At 43.6% G+C, this 19,944-nt stretch overlaps 1 protein-coding gene across 1 annotated transcript in view; it reads left to right on the top strand.

Annotated features, from left to right (window-relative positions):
* The window catches only part of LOC138242765 (zinc finger protein 850-like), a 409,608-nt gene that overhangs the window by 205,657 nt on the left and 184,007 nt on the right, over positions 1-19,944 (top strand). The window contains exon 3 of the mRNA XM_069198321.1: positions 14,804-15,537. Coding sequence (XP_069054422.1) covers positions 14,804-15,537 — 734 coding nt within the window. The remainder of the gene's footprint in view (positions 1-14,803; positions 15,538-19,944) is intronic.

Genomic DNA, 19,944 nt, shown 5'->3' on the forward strand with positions numbered 1-19,944 from the left:
GAAAGAGCAATGTCTTCCTTGTTAATAAAGTGTCAAGTATCCCTGCCTGTCACGCGGGAGACCTTCTTTCACAGCGTCGTGCACCTTTTCATTGCTCTCGCTTTCAGAGCCTCCGCACGGCACACAACTCGACATCAGGAAGCACATTGAAGTGAAAGTGCACTGTGCAGATCCCGCCACACTAAGAGGTGAGTGGGTCAGTTCGATGCACAAAGAACGCTTTGATAAGCGTCAAAGACAAGTCATTCTGAGCTGGTCGTTTGAAAGCAGGATGCGCTGCGACATGCACTGTGCAGATCCCACCACACTAAGAGGTGAGTGGGTCTGTTCGATCACAGCGCTAGGCGAATCCCCAATCCCCTTTTGTGCGTAGCGACAAAAGAGGTCTGTTCCCGCCCGGTTTCGAACCGGGAACCTTTCACGTGTGAGGCAAACGTGAAATCCATTAAACTACAGAAAGGTGGTAAGGTGTGTCCATCGGCCCAGCGTGATTCAGCTGCTTCCAGTGCCTTTACTGGAGTGCGCTGATGGACCGTGCTCTCTCTCCAGAGACCAGCACGCCTGTCATGGACGGAGCAGGAAAGGCGGCGCCACATTCTACAGCCCTCTCCACGCAATCGACGAAATCGGGCTACTGAAGTGGAGAAAATCGCCTCTCCAGAAAGTGCAAATATCATCTTGGAGAGTATAAATCCTATTGCCGAAGGTCAGCCCTGTCTACCAGAGTAACCCTGCCACCTCCTGCAGCGATGATCAGCTCGTCTCTCACGCGAGAAGTTTCGGTTGGAAACAAGCGCCCCCTCTTCTCGCACGTTTTGCACGTTTGAGTAGTTTTAATGCGGCTCCTTCGTACACGGTGGTGATCTTTTGGAAAGCAGGAGGCAAAACTGACACGTCCCCATACCGGGAATCGAACCCAGGCCGCCTGGGTGAAAACCTTTAATCTTAACCGCTATACCGGAGCACGCAACCGGGCATCATGCAAGCAAACTACATAAATATGAGAAAACACGCAAGAGAGTTGTCACTCAGTGTCGAAGGGTCGATGTATACTGGGGCTCAGTTGAAATGCAACGTCAGGACTTTCCCAAATTATGTCACACGAAGAGAGCACAGCGTTTTCCGCCCTGCCACGTGTGTATCAGTAACTCGCCGTGATCGTATAGGGGTCAGTACTTTGCGTTGTGGCCGTCCTGATGTACCCCGGTCTCCCGCGTGATAGGTGGGGATACTCGCCACTATACTAATGAGGAAGACATCGCTCTCTGCTTAGTGTGCAAAACACTTACTTGCAGCATTGTGGGTGCTGTGGTTTAAATGCTATTGGTTTGTGAACAGAATACCCCTATCTCAGTGCATTGTGCCATATTAAATAAAAGCATGAGAAACAGAGATTCAGAACACAAAGCTGTGTCAGTGTTCTATGTAAAAAATCAGTTTGAACATCACGGGAGCTGTTTTTAATAAGCTGCTGAGTAAAGATTATTGAAGCATTTACAGGTTCTTTTCAGAACAAAGGACGAGTGGAGACGCGATTAACAAACAAGCATTAGCTTCATTCGTTTACAACCACACAAAACCAAACACAGGATATACATGCACATGAGGAGACTGATGGAACACGTACACATCGTTAGGGTGGTAATTACCTAACAACACACTATACTTTTACAAGACTACACAGGGCACTCGAACTACTAGGACATTATTTACACAGGTAGGGTCAGCCGCTGGTCATCGTGCTGACCCTCAGACTCTCCCCGGCTACCACTCCCAGCATGCCCAGCGGTACTACGAGCTCCTAGGGGCGCTTCCTCCTCATCACCAGGCGAGGGCGTTACACTATTTAAAACCCATTAAAAATGCTCTTCATGCAGTACAACAAAAAGTATTTTAGAATATGGTGGTGTGGGCCCCGTTCTAAAATATTTCCAATCACCTTGGTCGTGGTACAAAATGTTAATGACCACCTTTAAATGTTTTTCAAAAGCGGTAATGTCTGACAAACTAATTTTCCGATTCTCTGGAAAACCCAACTCTTTGTACATTCGTTTAACGCCCTGTAACATTTCCCCATCGGTACAACCTTCATTCAACAAACCGTACACACTCCCGGCGAAACACAGATTACCGCCCGTGTAATGTAAGTCGATAAGGTGCGCTTTTTTCTGAGCAATTACCCGGCTGTACAGAACGGATTTAAATCTTCGGCGGGCACCCCCCTGCATATTCCTAACTATCGTCACCACTAATCGGAGGCTGTCATCGGTGAGAGCTTCTGTGTGGCTCTGTAAGAGGTCTGAGATGTGGCTTAAAAAATCGGCAGCATTTAATTCTCCGGGTTGTCTCCTGCGTGAGAACAAGGGTTTTGTTAAAACCACCCGCAGTCAAATGCAGCTGTACAAAATCATTCGACCCGATGTTTGGAGAAAGTTCATCCAATATTCTCTGGACTGCACCACGCACAGCGTCTATAGCCTGTACATACGAGGCTATTCTGTTGAGATTAACAAAACAAAATTCTTCATGGTGCTCTGTTGCTCTAAAGTTATTATAAGACCTGTGTAGAGGTTTGATGGGTTTACTGAGACAATTATTAATTGTAGCAGTAATCACAAGGTTGTTCGTTGTGGCTTTTAGAAAATCAATCGTCAGAACAACTAACAACGCACACACAATTTATTAATATAAATTGTGCACCAAACATATACTAGTCTGCCTGGATACGAGCGGCAGACCTTACTGTGAGGGTTATCAATATACAAGGTATATAATCTCGAAGAGATGCAAACACAAAGAGATACACAACAGAGAATATATGTCAATATATATCGTTCGGTTACCAAATCGCTAATCAGTGTTATTACCCACTTCTATACTCGAAAGTAAATACATTACTCATGAATTAAATTGATAACAATTTGTGTTGAGGTACAATTGAATTCTCGAGACGCAATGTAGAACATGGGGTTTACTTATCCACTGTGTATGGATTTGGAATCTCCCGGCACGAACACCAAACCAGCTGACAGGCTCTGTTGCAGCCTCTGTTCCAGCGGTTGTCCAATGGGCGTTGTCCCGGCGTCCTCTGGCTACCGGCCAACCAGTCGAGGTGCAGCTCGGAGTAGGATGGGCGGAGGAATCTGACTGCGGCGCGCAGTCGTTGCTCCGAGGGGATCTACCAGCAGTCCAGCTGGCTAGTAGACAGTCTCTATGCACAGAGTGTGACCCCGAGTCCTCTTTTGCCCAGGAAGAAGCTGGTTCATTCCCGGACCGGCGCTGCTTCTGAATAAGCTATTCAGGTTGTCGACGAGGGTCCAACTGTAGGCTGCTGTTGATCAAGCAGAGCATTCATGTTGGTAGAATTCTGAGTACGTACGGGATCCTCGGCCTCACGCTTATAACAAAGTCCAAGTCCCAGTGCAGACAACAGCAGTTGTCAAGTGATTGTCTCTGAGGATGCGCAAAAATTGCCAAGGAGGGCCCCGATCTGAGCTTGCGCTCCCTTTTTGACCAAGACACAGATGTGTGCTGATTGGTTGAGAGTTTGGCGGGCATTGGAGACCCACGTGGTGTTACCACGCCCTGCCAATCCCTGATTGGTTGATCAAGGTGAGATATGAGTCACTTACTCCTGATACTTAGGAATGCAGTCCAGATGTCCATTCGGCACTCCCTAGACAGACAGGCGCCAATGGATGACCATTGATCATGATAGCCAGGCTTAGCTAAGTGCATCTCCGTTTGGGAGCTGTCCCTTATCAAAAGAAAACATCTTAAATCAGCCTGCATGGAGAGGGAGAGTGAGACGGGGCCTCATTTAGGAAAGCACAGCAACGCTTAATTCTGTCTTATTAACAAGCATTGCCGCTACAGCTTTAAAGTTATTTGGCGAGCATGGACCTCTGAGAAGGAGTCTGAATCCATCAAGAAGACAGGAATTCTAATATCGCACTGCCGTCTTGTATACAAAATATTTGTTCAGCTCTAACGTCTGTGTGCGTTGACAAGGCATCTCAAAAGGACGTATTAAATAAGAAAATGATCCTTTCTGTTACCATTCCTGCGGTTGGAGGTTGTTTCACCCTTTTACGTTCTACAATATTTACAGACAAGGTTTTATCACTGGAGTTGTACAGAACAAATGTGCATCAGTCCATGAAAATCATCAGTACTGCTGTTGTTCTTTGCATAGTTTAATCAAGAGCACTTAAAAGATGCAAAAGATGGATTGTGTTCTGTGAGCACCTGCACATCTCTAAGTCACTTCCACAGCCTCTTATGTCAGGGGTGTAGCTCAGTGGTAGAGTGCATGCTCTGCATGTATGCGGTCCCAGGTTTAATCCCTGGCATCTCCAAGTGCTTTATGTTACTGTGCTCACATCGCACTCTTCTGTTGAGTGAGAACTCTTTGCTCGTGTTCATACAGAGCCAGGTTTACACAATTAACTCGAAGTGCTACAGTGTTCTCTGCAGTTTTAAATGTACCTCCAAAGCATTTAGTTCTGTTAACTACCAAAGAATGTGAACTAATTTAATGTCACATTCAGGAAATCCAGAGAACGTCTTCACACTTATCGTGGCTGTTGCAGAAAAACCTCACCCGGGATGTTGAATCTCACCCGGGATTTCCTGAGAGATCATTCACCGAGCGAGTCCTCCCTCTGGATTCCGCACTGATCTGAAAGCTGTGCGATTTCCTCACTGCGTGTCCTGTACTGTGTAGCACAGAGACAAGAACGCCTTGAGTTCTTTTCCGTATTTGAAGGAAAATGCAAAAGAGCATGAAAAGTATTGATGGTATAAAATATCCATGGTACAACTGGAGAAAGAACTGACGGACAAAACAAAGACATTTGATGATTACAAGAGAAACACAACCGTCCGAACATGGGCTTGGATCCTGACCGCTTGCGTTAAAAGACAAATGTCTCCATGTCTTACAGTTTATGAAATAACACAATTTCTTACTTTCTTAATAATTTCTTACTATAGATAGATGATTGAATTTTAACAAAATCACAATTAAAACATTTTGGGTTAAACTGTTATTCACATTCTCTAATAGAGAAACGTTAGTGTTTTCCAGTGTGTGAGCCCATTTGTCAAAAAATAACAAATAAAAGTTATATTAATTGAATTGTTCTACTTTTTAGGCTTGCATAGTCTTATTAATATTTCAGTTAAATCTTTTCTTCTGTAGTAATTTCAGTTGATTTATATTAATCCTGATTTACAATTTTTGGACATGGTTCATCTTAAATAATTTGTAATTAGTTTCAGTTTTGGAAAATCACGCCCAGAAGCTACTAAAACTGGTAATGTTTGCATAATGTGTAATGTAATAGTAGCATTTAGGGTGGAAAACAAAGAGTATTTCTTGGTATGAATCCCAAAACTTCATAGGCAGCGTTCTAGGACTTTTTGCTTCAGATAAAGCTGTCAATACATCATAGATTTCTACTCCATCAATATCAGCAGTGTTATCACTACTGAACGCTAAATATAGATCCTGGCAATACTTGTGAGATCTTCGAAAGAAAATCCAAAATTCTACTGAAGCAATCAAATTTATACGTTTCTTTTCAATTGAGAAGAGGATCATTCCTCTCAAAACTCAAAACATGCCTGTCTTTTCTTTTTTTCAAGGACAAATGGATTATTGAGGTGTAAAGATGGGTTCAAAAACCAAAATCATCTGCTATTGCTGCTGTTTCTTTGATAGTTTCTTCAAATTCTTCAACTGATCATCGATATCAAGGAATAATATCATACAATTGTCGCCATGCATCCTCAGCTAAAATGTTTTAAAAAGTGCGACAAAAGTACAAAATAACAACATTTATGGTTACTTCTATATTAAAATGAAGGTAAATATACCAAGATATTAAAATACAATTGTACAGTGCTAACCTAATAATGCCTGTGAAGTTTTCCAACAAATTTGAACTGTAATTCTGAAATATTATATCTGAGAATGCAAAGAGAGTACAAAGATCAAATTCAATCAGTGAAAATACAACAGTAGTTCATTAAACTAAGTTTCTTCCCTGAAATGATTTGTTTGCGAAGCACCAAGCACCCTTGAATGGATGGCGGAAATCAAATATACAGATGGATTGAGAGTGTGCTTTCCAACTTTTGTGTAACATTTTCTTTTGATAGGGCGGAGTTGTCTTCACAATCTGGATTTTATTAAAAGGAGTGACATCAGTGTAAAACAGCTTTTCTTGGGGAACAACGGTTGTGTTCCATATTTCTTATTATTTTAGTTTCAAGATCGCAATTTAGTGTGAAACATAAAAGCCAGCTGGAAAATCTGTTACACATCATTTACAATGGCCTTTTAACTAATAGCCCGTGCAGGGATCAAACCCCAGCTGTTAGTACGAGTTTCGTAAGGCTCTGCAACATGCACATGAGAAACTAACCTCTGCTTCTTCATTATATACACAGCGAGCTATATTTGCAAGCTTACTGCCCCCTACAGCCTCTGTATTTGATTGCGGTACAAGACCGCCCGTGGAGAAATGAAGTGAGGAGGGTGTGTTCATTAAAAGGCTCAGCGTCCCTTGGAGGGCTCAAACCACCACCCTTTTGGTTAACACCCGAGCCACAAAGACTCATGTACAGCTTAACACGTCTCGGTCTCAGTGAAAGTGATACACTCCGTAAAAGTTTCGGAGATTCATTTGTTTTTAAAGGAAAATCACCAACAGCGGCCGAGATTTATTGGAGTTTTTTCATTCTATACTACGATTTCTGAAGGGTACCCTGTGAAAATACGAGTTTTGACAAGAAGGGATGGACATATAAGGTCAGAAGGCTGGGGAACTGGACCTTATGGTGAAGGCTGCAGGTTCAGCAGCAGAACCTGTTCAGCATCAGTTGACTCCCATGTACTTAAAACACTCCATTTCCGGATTTAGAGTCAGACGTGCTACCGTTGCACCATGGGGTCCTTATTGAAAAAAAAAAAACAATCCTGGATGTTCCTGGATCTGTTGTCGAGAACAACACCTGCTCAAGAGCTGCGCAGCAAGAATAAAATGTGGTCTGGGAAGAAGAGACTCTGTTTGGAAGAGCGGCGCTCCTCACAGGAGGAAAAAAAAATTCACGACGCTGATGGGGGCTTAAAAGTAGCTGTTTGGCGTGACCTCGTGGCGCAATGGAATCGCGTCTGACTTCACATCAAAAGGCTGCGTGTTCAAATCACGTCGAGGTTTTTCAGGTTCTGCTTGTGCTGAACAAGGAATTCACACCATGCAGTTAAGTTCTATCTGTACACCACATAGATAATCTGAACAAAATAGAGTAATACAGATCACGCATTTAGTAGCTCACGCAGCGAATACCCTTGAATACAAGAGAAAAGGCACAGTTCACATCTGCGAATCATCAGCTACATCAGATCTCCTTTATTATAGAGTAAAACAAACCTGAAAGATTTTAAGGACACTTGTGTTTTATTAAACAGTGTCTTAAACCTGAAAATGTAATTTGAAAAAAAAAAACGCTATTGGACATTAGCTGGTGCCTTTTGTAATGATTTGGTGCGGTTCATTACATAATCTATTACTGAAGAGCCTGATTAAAATTTACACGAACCAGCTAGAAGTCGAACCTACAATCTTAAGATCCGAAATCAGATGCTTTATTTATTAAAACTCTAGTACATCACATAACCTGAATTCCCCCATAGTGTGCTCAGCGCCGCTACTAGTAATACACCGCCCCGTCTAAAATTTCAAAGTGAGAAACGTGTTTTCTGAATTTTTATGAGTTTTAAAATATAATCTCTTTAAATCAGACAAAGGGTTTATATTTCGCACTGAAATTCCGATTGATTGAGAATTCAAAGAAAGACTGTTTTCTTCCACAATACCGTGAAAGTATCACATCCACCAGACTCTCCAAGTTCTCCAGACCTTGCTGGGTGAGCATTTGCTCCGTTAAATAAGGTCACGTATCGTGTTAAATCATTTCTTCTCAACACCACAGTTCCTAGTGCACGTTTTCTCTATGAAAAAATACATTTTTCCCCTTGCACGATTTCTCGTTTTTTTATCAAAGCGTACAGAAAGAAGATAAAAGTAGAAACAGTGTCGCAGAAGAACTCTGTCGCTGTTGGGATATGTCAAACGCATTGAACATGAAAAATGCTAGATAAAAGCCATTTTCTCTTCGTTTCTCGGTGTCGGGGCTGCTACAGTACATCAGGAAAATAAAGTATATGCTCAATAGAGGGGTTGTCATATTTTGTCTGTTATCAAACATAAACAACAATTATTATCAGTGCAGAAGAAATACTGCCAGTTGGCAAGAAACGACAGCATTTTTTTTCTTTAACCAAAAACCTGCATACGGAGATCAAAACCCACTTGAAAAAATCCACTTGAGACGTTTTCGTTGGGGAGGAGGGTTGTGAAAGGGCAAAAAATAAATCTGTTCCGTTACGAACGGCGAAGGTCGCAGGTGATTCACTCCTCTTGACTAGGTCGCGCTAGGTGTTGCAGAGAAGTTTATATCCGGCTGAAGAAACTGTTTCTCAGCTCCGCTTCTCTATTGTTTTGAAGTTGAGGCCACGCTAACGAATGACGTCATTATACTGCGCGACCCTGCATGTATTTCACCGACGTGTGGGTGACTGAATAATTTTCTTTAAAGAAAGTTGTTGTTTTTCTTTAAAATAACTTCAGGTTCTGAATACGTAACGTCTTGTCGACTGTGTTTATGCTTGAACAGAGCACAGCCCTGACAACAGGATCTGTGAAGAATAAAACATAAGTTGTTCTGTTTAAACTTCGGAAGTCAGCCTTTGTTTCTGACCGACTCTGAAGAAGGATGGCGGAGTGCTTGTTAAATCTGCAAACCCAGCTTGACTCTTTCATGCACGTTTTGCTCAAATCGATCGTGTATGAAGTGTCAGAAGTTTTTGGAAACAGGATCTGTGATTCGGAGGACGAGTTTCAAGACAAACTCCGCAGCGTCTCCCAGATCCTGGTGAGACGTGCCGTGTTTAAAATCACGCAGTGTGTGGAGGACAGTGTCGGGAGTGAAATGGCGCAACTGAAGAAGGAAAACGAGAGCCTGAAGTGGAGATTGCAGCCGTGGGAGAATGAGTCGGGAGCAGGAGGAGATCAGGAACAGACAGATCGTGTTGGACACACGCTTTCCTGTGAAGTCTCTGCAGAAATAAAAGAAGAAATGGATACAGAACTGCAGCTCTCAGGTCAGTGTGGTGACATGTATGAACTCAGTATGTGTGTTTAAAACCAGTGTCTATAACTTCCTCACCGGTGGGATTTTTTAAATAACAAACTTTATTTTAAAGAAAACATCTCGTAAGAGTAAACATTCTCGTTATCTAACAAACTATCAAAGTGTCATCAAAAAACTTTCCTCACTGGTGAGAGTATAGTGCAGAGATGCAGAGTGAAGTGGGAAAGACTTGTGTGATGTAGCAACGGGATTCTTTACTGGAAACTGAACTGTTTTGTCCGGTTACGGTGCTGAAAACACCTCGTTCACATTCAACAATTGTTCCACTGAATCAATTTGTAATCCAACGTCATTATGAAACAACATTTATAAATATTGTATTTACGTTGTATTGGTCTAGATTTAATATGTATACTAATGATTGTGTATATAAAAATTATTTCAATTGGTTTAAGTATTACCGTCCTCCACGGTCTGTGTCTGTATTAACTCCTCTGGAATATTAATCCAGTGTGTCTGTATTAACCTCTCTCTCTAAGTGCATTGTTTATGTACTGTACTGTGCAGTAAGTGTGTGTGAATCAACCCCCCTCTCTCTCAGTGCAGTGTTAATATACCGGAGTGTCCAGTCAGTGTGTCTGTGTTCACCCCTCTCTCTTAGTGCAGTGTTCATGTGCTGTAGTGTCCAGTCAATGTTTCTGTATTCACCCCTCTCTCTCAGTGCAGTTTTTATGTCCTGTAGTGTCCAGTCAGTGTCTGTATGAACCCCTCTCTCAGCAGTGTTAATGTACTGTAGTGTTCAGTCAGTGTGTATGTATTAATCCCTCTCTTTCTCAATGCAGTGTTAATGTACTATAGTGTCCAGAAAGAGTCTGTATTAACGTCTCACTCAGTGTAGTGTTAATAGACTGTAGTGTCCAGTCAGTCTGTCTGTATTCACCCCTCTCTCTCAGTGCAGTGTTAATGTGCTGTAGTGTCCAATCAGTGTGTCTGTGTTAACCCCTCTCAGTGCAGTGTTAATGTACTGTAGTGTTCAGTCAGTGTGTATGTATTAATCCCTTTCTCTCTCAGTGCAGTGTTAATATACTGGAGTGTCCAGTCAGTGTGTCTGTATTAACCCCTGTCTCTCTCAGTGCAGTGTTAATATACTGGAGTGTCCAGTCAGTGTGTCTGTATTAACCCCTGTCTCTCTCAGTGCAGTGTTAATATACTGGAGTGTCCAGTCAGTGTGTCTGTATTAACACCTGTCTCTCTCAGTGCAGTGTTAATGCATTGTAGTGTCCAGAAAGTGTCTGTATTAACCTCTCTCTCAGTACAATGTTAATGTACTGTAGTGTCCAGTCAGTGTGTCTGTGTTAACCCCTCTCAGTGCAGTGTTAATGTACTGTAGTGTTCAGTCAGTGTGTATGTATTAATCCCTTTCTCTCTCAGTGCAGTGTTAATATACTGGAGTGTCCAGTCAGTGTGTCTGTATTAACCCCTGTCTCTCTCAGTGCAGTGTTAATATACTGGAGTTTCCAGTCAGTGTGTCTGTATTAACCCCTGTCTCTCTCAGTGCAGTGTTAATATACTGGAGTGTCCAGTCAGTGTGTCTGTATTAACACCTGTCTCTCTCAGTGCAGTGTTAATGCATTGTAGTGTCCAGAAAGTGTCTGTATTAACCTCTCTCTCAGTACAATGTTAATGTACTGTAGTGTCCAGTCAGTCTGTCTGCATTTACCCCTCTCAGTGCAGTGCTAATATGCTGCAGTGTCCAGTCAGTATGTATCTATTAACACTTATCTCTCAGTGCAGTGTTAATGTACTGTTATGTCCAATCAGTGTCTGTATTTACCCCTCTGTCTCAGTGTAGTGTTAATGTACTGTAGTGTGCAGTCAATTTGTCTGTTAACCCACCTCTCTCTCTCAGTGCAGTGTTAATGTACTGTAGTGTCCAGTCAATGTGTCTGTATTAACCCCCCTCTCTCTCTCAGTGCACTGTTAATGTAAATGTAATGTGATTGTGATATTATTACAGTAGACTTACTTTTTACATGGTAGTTAGGTTTCTGACAAAGCTAAATCAGAACACCCCCTTATACCCACTTATTCCGCTGTTTAAACAACCCAAATTGATCGTCAGTGTACTAGTACGCGTGTGTGTAGTTTAAAGCTTTTTAGATCACATGGCCTCAGCTATCACTATGTAGGGAAAACCGGTTCAGGGACGCCAAATATGTAATCATAGTGGCTCTCTGAAGGCACCAGTTCTGTAGGGTTTGGGCATTTACTGAGACAATTATTAATTGTAGCAGTAAATCACAAAGTCGATTCTTTCGATGGCTTTAGAATCCAACCATGCGACATAACTCAAACAACGCGCACACACAGGTACTAATACACGAGGATACATTTATTAATACATAGAATATGCATGTAAAACTAACAGATCTTATCGAGAGGGTTATCAGAATACAAAAGATATATATTCAGTCAGTTACGAAGTGTTACACATATCAAGAGGACATACGTTCAGTATATCATTCATTTAGACCATTTCGTAATTGAACTTGGTTACAACTTCTACATTAGATACTCAAAACAAGTACATAACTCTTAGGAATTAAATTGATATCAACTGGTTTGGATAACAATTGAATTCTCGAGCTGTAATGCATTGAAGTTGAATACTCATCCAATTTTTGGGGATTCAGATCTCCTGCGGGCACAAAGAAACAGTTGCAGGCTGTTGCTGTCCAATCCGCGCTCTCTGGCTCCGTGCCAGGCTGTGCTGTGCGGCTTGTGACGGTGTGCTGCTGATGCTCACTGACCGGCTAGTTGGTGTTGTTTAACTAGCACAGTTTGTGCACAGGAGAAAAGATGACTGTGGGTCCCAGCAAGTCAGGAAGAGGACCGGTTTGTTCCTGATGAAGAGCTAGTTCTGAATAGTGATTCAGCTGTCCACAGTTCCGACCTGTTCACGAGGCCTGCTGCTGGTTACTCTCTGGCAACCTCCACTCTAGACTCTTAGAACAAAGGAAAGTTCTGGCACTCGGACACACTGGCCGTTCCGTGGTTGTCCGGGCTGAGTCTCAGGATGGTCAGAAGGTGTGCTACGAGAATGTCCTGCCCTTTGGGGGCCTTCTGCTCCTGGGCCGTCCTGCCCAGGAATTCTCTTTTGAATTCCCTTTAGAATTGTCCACAGAATCCTCTCCAGAATCTTACTGAATCTTGTTGAATCTGAATCTGAATCTTACAGGCTCTCTGTGTTGCCTGTTTTTACCTGGAGGAACTTCAGCTCATTGATTGGCTGAAAGTTCCATGGGCATCAGAGTCCCACGTGGGTTACTCGGCCCTACCAGTCCCTGATTGGTTGATCAAGGTGAGATATGAGTCACTTAGTCCTGACACTTAGTAATGCAGTCCAGATGTCCAACTGGCACTCCCTAGACAGATAGGCGCCAATGGATGACCATTGATCATGATAGCCAGGCTTAGCTAAGTGCATCCCCCTTTGGGAGCTGTCCTTATCAAAAGAAAACATCTTGCATGAATGGTTTCTCTGTGGCTGCACCACAGAGATGAACAGAGAAATGGGGCCTCATTTGGGAAGCTCAGAAACACTTAATTCTGCCTTATTAATAAGCCTCGCCGCTACAACTACTATGCTGATGATACTCAAATATACATCCATACCAAACCTGACGCTGATGTGTCTGTCTCTATTATATTTAGTTGCATCTCCCATATAAAATCTTGGATGACTCAATATGTCCTTCATCTTAACTGTGACAAGACTGAAGTCATGCTTATTGGCACCACCCATCAACTTTGTAAAACCAATGCTGTAACTCTATCTGTAGATTTTCTTATACTTGAGCTTCAGTCTATATTGAAAAACTTGGGGATGATATTTGACGTTTGACCCATATGTGCAGCATGTTGTCAAAACATCTTTCATTCACTTCAAAAATATTGCTCCACTACGCCCTATGTTATCACTAACTGTGGCTGAAAAGAGTTGTCTAATCTTGAATCGACTACTGTAACGCTCTACTCTCTGGGGACTCTAAATCCACATTGAACAAACTTCAGTATGTCCAAAATTCGGCAGCCAGAATCCTGACAAGGTCTAGTGCAAGTGTTCACATTACTCCTATCCTGGAGTCCTTGCACTGGCTTCCTGTCAAGTTGCATGTCGACTTAACAATCCTCCTGCTCACCTATAAGGCTCTCCATGGCTTGGCACCTTAGTACCTGTCTGGGTTATCACCCTACTCCCCACCTCACAACCTTCGCTCTTCTAATTGTGTTCTCCTATCTGTCCCCAAGTCCGACTACAATCAATGGGTGATATGGCCTTCTCCTGTTATGCCCCCAAGCTCTGGAACTCTCTCCCCAAGGATATCAGAGAGTCACCTTCTCTAAACTCCTTCAAATCCAGACTCAAAACCTTCTTCTTTAGAAGACCCTTCATTGAACTATTCTTTACCCCTCTGCTCCTACTGTATTTAGTACCACCATCTACTGTCTCCTCTAACTGTGTGTTCTCATCATGCTTATTTTGTGTATTTTTTTTGTTGTTGGCATTCTGTAAAATGCTTTGAGAAGCCACCTTTAAAAGTGCTATATAAAATAAAGTTTTTTATTATTATTACAAAGATTTTGTCTTGTTCTGTTTACAGGTTCAGAGGCCAGTGCTCTCTATGAGGCTGGGGAAAGGGCTCCTCTTGAACAGAAGCACAGTGAGGAGGAGTGGGACTCCAGTCTGATGCAGGAGACAGAGCTCACTGCTCCAGAAGGGAAAAAGACTCTCAGTGAGCAGCACACAGAGAGCAGACAGATTGTTGAGGTTCTGGACTCTGTGCCCATGATGAAAATGGAGCCTGAGAGTGAGACACCTGGGCTCTTAGTATGTGATGATTTTACAAAGAAGATGAATAATCTGGACTCGAACAATATTACACAAGGTTGTAATGAACTGGGCTGTGTCTCTGTACAAGAGCACAGTGAAGAACTGGATGTCTTTAATCTTACAGAGCAGGACATGGAGCCCCAGTTGATTGACTGTGCAGAGCAGCAGACTGATGTACCTGGTGAAGAGAACATTGTTGAGATACAGCACCGAGAGGAGAGTCAGTACAGGGAGGAGCAACAGCAGCTCCTACAGGGCTTGATAATAAGGCCTTGTTCTGTTCAAGTGGAGAGACTGTCATTACACAGTCTCAAACAATCATGTAATCCCTTAGCATCTGATGACTTTACACACAGGTTTAATAATCTGGTTACTGAGAAAATTGTTGAAAGTTTTAATGAACTGGAGAGTGTGTCTGTTCTTGAGCAAAGAGAGGAACAACTGAATGAACTGGGCGGTTTTAGTCTCAGAGAGCTGGAGAAGGAGCCCCAGATGATTCACACTGCTGAGCAGAACACTGAGGGACATAATGAAGAAAACAAATCTCACTTTCATCACACAGAGCAAGACCATTCCATAGAGCATTTGCAGAATAAGAGACCACAGGACGATCAGGGGATGAGGAAGAATCACTCAAGGCCTTGCTCAGATGGAGTGGACAAACTGCCATTATGGCACAGGGAGGAGCAGTGTTTCTGTCAGTCTAGCATTTCAAAACCCTATCAGCACCTTCACACAGGAGAGAAACCTTTCAGCTGTAGTCAGTGTGGGAGGAGTTTTAGTCAGTCACATGACTTAAAAAGGCATCAGCGCATTCACACAGGAGAGAGACCATTCAGCTGCAGTCAGTGTGGGAAGAGTTTTAGTCGGTCAAGTAACTTAAAAACCCACCAGCGCATTCACACAGGAGAGAGACCGTTCAGCTGCAGTCAGTGTGGGAAGAGTTTTAGTCAGTCAAGTAGCTTAATTATCCACCAGCGCAGTCACACAGGAGAGAGACCATTCAGCTGCAGTCAGTGTGGGAAGAGTTTTAGTCGGTCAAGTAACTTAAAAACCCACCAGCGCAATCACACAGGAGAGAGACCATTCAGCTGCAGTCAATGTGGGAAGAGTTATAGTCAGTCAAGTAGTTTAATAGTCCACCAGCGCATTCACACAGGAGAGAGACCGTTCAGCTGCAGTCAGTGTGGGAAGAGTTTTAGTCAGAAAAACCACTTACATTCACACCAGCGCATTCACACAGGAGAGAGACTTTTCAGCTGTAGTCAGTGTGGAAAGAGTTTTAGTCACTCGCACCTCTTAAAACGACATCAGCACATTCACACAGGAGAGAGACCATTCAGCTGCAGTCAGTGTGAGAAGAGTTTTAGTCAGTCAAGTGACTTAAAAACCCACCAGCACACTCACGCAGGAGAGAGACCGTTGTAGCAACAAGGTTTATTAAAATACAAGAATTAAGTTTGCTGCTCCCTTGCCAGTCCCTCTCTCCTTCACCTCAGTTGTGCTTGATACAGAGTCCATTCAATTTGGTTCACAATTAAGGTGTTTTTCTAGCCGATAGAGTGTCCTGCTAAGGAACAGCTCCCAAAAGCTGGTACACATCAACCACCTTAACAAATGTCATTTCTAGTGACTAAAAGTCTGAGATTCCAAGGGAAAATGTCATTCAAAGTTGGTTTATGACCCTAAGGTCAGAGTGCATTATTACTCATCATCAGCCAATCAGGAACTGGTAGGGCAGGTTAACCCCATGTGGGTCTCTGATCCCCATAAAACTTTCAACCAATGAGCGACCTGCAGTTCCTCCAGGTAAAAACAGGCAACAAAGAGCCCCTGGGCCGGCTGGACACCTCTCGAGCACAGTTCCCAAGAGCAGGACATTCTCGCAGCGCGCCTGCTGGACTTTCAGCCTTTGAGCACCTCCTGAACATCCTCCGACTCGGTCCGGACCTCCACGTAACGGCCACTGTGTCCGAGTGGCAGGACTTTCCTCTGTTCTAAGAGTCGAGGGCGAAAGTTGCCAGCACGTAACCAAAGGATCCACCCGAAGTTAGCATCAGCAGCAAGCCTCATGAACAGGTCGGAACTGTGGACAGCTGAATAAGAATTCAGGACTAGCGCTTCATCAGGAACAAACCGGTCTTCATCCTGACCTGCTTGGACCCGCAGTCACTTTTCCTCCTGTGCACAAACTTTGCTAGCTTCAGCCAACACTAACTAGCTGGTCTTCAGAGAGCCCACTGCTAGAGCATTGCAGGAATCTCTCCCACGATGTCGCAAGCTGCACTGAGCACTGCCTGGCACAGAGCCGATTGGACACAGGAACAGCCTGCCACTGCTTCTTTGTGTCCACGGGAGATCTGAAATCCCACAGATTGGATGAGTTTTCAACATTCTGCATTACAGCTCAAGAATTCAATTGTTATCCCAACCAGTTGATATCAATTTAATTCCTATGAGTGATGTACTTGTTTTGAGTATCTAGTGTAGAAGTTGTTATCCAAGTTCATTTACGAAACGGTCTAAATGAATGATATACTGAATGTATGTCCTCTTGGTATCTGTAACTCTTCATGATTAAATATATACCTTTTGTATTCTGCTAATCCTCACGATAAGATCTGTTATGTTTATATGCACATTTTATGTATTAATAAATGTATCCTCGTGTATTAGTACCCGTGTGTGTGCGTTGTTCGAGTTATCCCGCAAGGCTGGATTCTAATACCATCAAAAGAATCATTTTGTGACTTACTGCCACAATTAATAATTGTCCCAGTAAATGCCCAAACCCCTACATTACTGGTGCCTCTTGAGAGAATACTTCAGGTGTTACCCCAGTGTCCTGGCCAAATTTCTCATTGGCCCTTAATAATAATAATAATAATAATAATAATAATAATAATTGCTTACACTTATATAGCACTTTTCTGGACACTCCACTCAAAGCGCTTTACAGGTAATGAGGACTCCCCTCCACCACCACCAATGTGCAGCATCCACTTGGAACGCTCACCACACATCAGCTATCAGTGGGGAGGAAAACAGATTAATGTAGCCAATTCATAGAAGGGTTTTAGTAGGAGGCCATGATTAGTAAGGGCCAATTGGAAATTTTGGCCAGGACACCGGGGTTACACCCCTACTCTTTTCGAGAAGCGCCCTGGGATTTTTAATGACCACAGAGAGTCAGGACCTCGGTTTTACGTCTCATCCGCAGGACGGCGCCTGTTTACAGTATAGTGTCCAAGTCACTATACTGGGGCATTAGGACCCACATGGACCACAGGGTGAGTACCCCCTGCTGGCTCCACTAACACCTCTTCCAACAGCAACCTTAGTTTTTCCCAGGAGGTCTCCCATCTAGGTACTGACCAGGCTCACACCTTCTTAGCTTCAGTGGGTTGCCAGTTGTGAGTTGCAGGGTGATATGGCTGCTGCCTTACCCATCATGGCCTCCTAATAACCCCCATCTCTGAACTGGCTTCATCACTCTACTCTCCTCCCCACTGAGAGCCGGTGTGTGGGGAGTGGACTGGAGCATCATCATCCAGGTGGGGCTGCACACTGGTGGCAGTAGTGGGATCCCCATGACCTGTAAAGAGCTGCACAGTGGTGGCAGTAGTGGGATCCCCATGACCTGTAAAGAGCTGCACACTGGTGGCGGTAGTGGGATCCCCATGACCTGTAAAGCACTTTGAGTGGAGTGTCCAGAAAAGCGCTATATATACAGTGCCTTGCGAAAGTATTCGGGCCCCCTTGAACTTTTCAACCTTTTGCCACATTTCAGGCTTCAAACATAAAGATATAAATTTTTTATTTTATGTGAAGAATCACCAACAAGTGGGACACAATTGTGAAGTGGAACGAAATCTATTGGATTTTTGAAACTTTTTTAACTAATAAAAAAATGAAAAGTGGGGCGTACAAAATTATTCGGCCCCCTTGCGTTAATACTTTGTAGAGCCACCTTTTGCTGCGATTACAGCTGCAAGTCGCTTGGGGTATGTCTCTATCAGTTTTGCACATCGAGAGACTGAAATTCTTGCCCATTCTTCCTTGCAAAACAGCTCGAGCTCAGTGAGGTTGGATGGAGAGCGTTTGTGAAGAGCAGTTTTCAGCTCTTTCCACAGATTCTCGATTGGATTCAGGTCTTGACTTTGACTTGGCCATTCAAACACCTGGATACGTTTATTTGTGAACCATTCCTTTGTAGATTTTGCTGTATGTTTGGGATCATTGTCTTGTTGGAAGATAAATCTCCGTCCCAGTTTCAGGTCTTTTGCAGACTCCAACAGGTTTTCATCCAGAATGGTCCTGTATTTGGCTGCATCCATCTTCCCCTCAATTTTAACCATCTTCCCTGTCCCTGCTGAAGAAAAGCAGGCCCAAACCATGATGCTGCCACCACCATGTTTGACAGTGGGGATGGTGTGTTGAGGGTGATGAGCTGTGTTGCTTTTACGCCAAACATATCGTTTTGCATTGTGGGCAAAAAGTTCGATTTTGGTTTCATCTGACCAGAGCACCTTCTTCCACATGTTTGGGGTGTCTCCCAGGTGGCTTGTGGCAAACTTTAGACGAGACTTTTTATGGATATCTTTGAGAAATGGCTTTCTTCTTGCCACTCTTCCATAAACGCCAGATTTGTGCAGTGTAAGACTGATTGTTGTCCTATGGACAGACTCTCCCACCTCAGCTGTAGTTCTCTGCAGTTCATCCAGAGTGATCATGGGCCTCTTGGCTGCATCTCTGATCAGTCTTCTCCTTGTCTGAGCTGAAAGTTTAGAGGGACGGCCAGGTCTTGGTAGATTTGCAGTGGTCTGATACTCCTTCCATTTCAAGATGATCGCTTGCACAGTGCTCCTTGGGATGTTTGAAGCTTGGGAAATCTTTTTGTATCCAAATCCGGCTTTAAACTTCTCCACAACAGTATTACGGACCTGCCTGGTGTGTTCCTTGGTCTTCATGATGCTCTCTGCGCTTTCAACAGAACCTTGAGACTATCACAGAGCAGGTGCATTTATACAGAGACTTGATTACACACAGGTGGATTCTATTTATCACCATCAGTCATTTAGGACAACATTGGATCATTCAGAGATCCTCGCTGAACTTCTGGAGTGAGTTTGCTGCACTGAAAGTAAAGGGGCCGAATAATTTTGCACGCCCCACTTTTCATTTTTTTATTAGTTAAAAAAGTTTCAAAAATCCAATAGATTTCGTTCCACTTCACAATTGTGTCCCACTTGTTGGTGATTCTTCACATAAAATAAAAAATTTATATCTTTATGTTTGAAGCCTGAAATGTGGCAAAAGGTTGAAAAGTTCAAGGGGGCCGAATACTTTCGCAAGGCACTGTATAACACCTCCGGCTAATGAATCTAAGGTAGAGAGAGAGAGAGAGATCAGGCAGGAGAAATGGAGGAGAGAGGTGATTAAACTGACCCATGTGGCCTCACACAAACTTAGCCCCTCAGTAGTCCAGGGGGACAGCAGAGGACATCGGTGCCCTACGAAGCTTCTGTCACAGTCAGGGAGACACACACACACACACACACACACACACACACACACACACACAGGTGGGGCTGGACAACACAGGATGTTAAAGTTGCCCTTTCCCCACCCCAGCCACCCTTTGTGTAAAGAAGCGCCTTCCCTGTCCCGTCCCGACTGGAGGATCTCATCCAGCTGTGTCTTGCGAGGCGCCAGGCGATCCTCTTCAACACCCCAGCTGGGCAGCTTGTTCCCAACCCCTGCCACCCTTTGTGTAAAGTAGCACCAATCGTTCACCTTTCCAAAACGCACACCATCTGAGTGTCCAC

This window comes from Lepisosteus oculatus, chromosome 14 (genome assembly GCF_040954835.1).
Source record: "Lepisosteus oculatus isolate fLepOcu1 chromosome 14, fLepOcu1.hap2, whole genome shotgun sequence".
Taxonomy (NCBI): domain Eukaryota; kingdom Metazoa; phylum Chordata; class Actinopteri; order Semionotiformes; family Lepisosteidae; genus Lepisosteus; species Lepisosteus oculatus.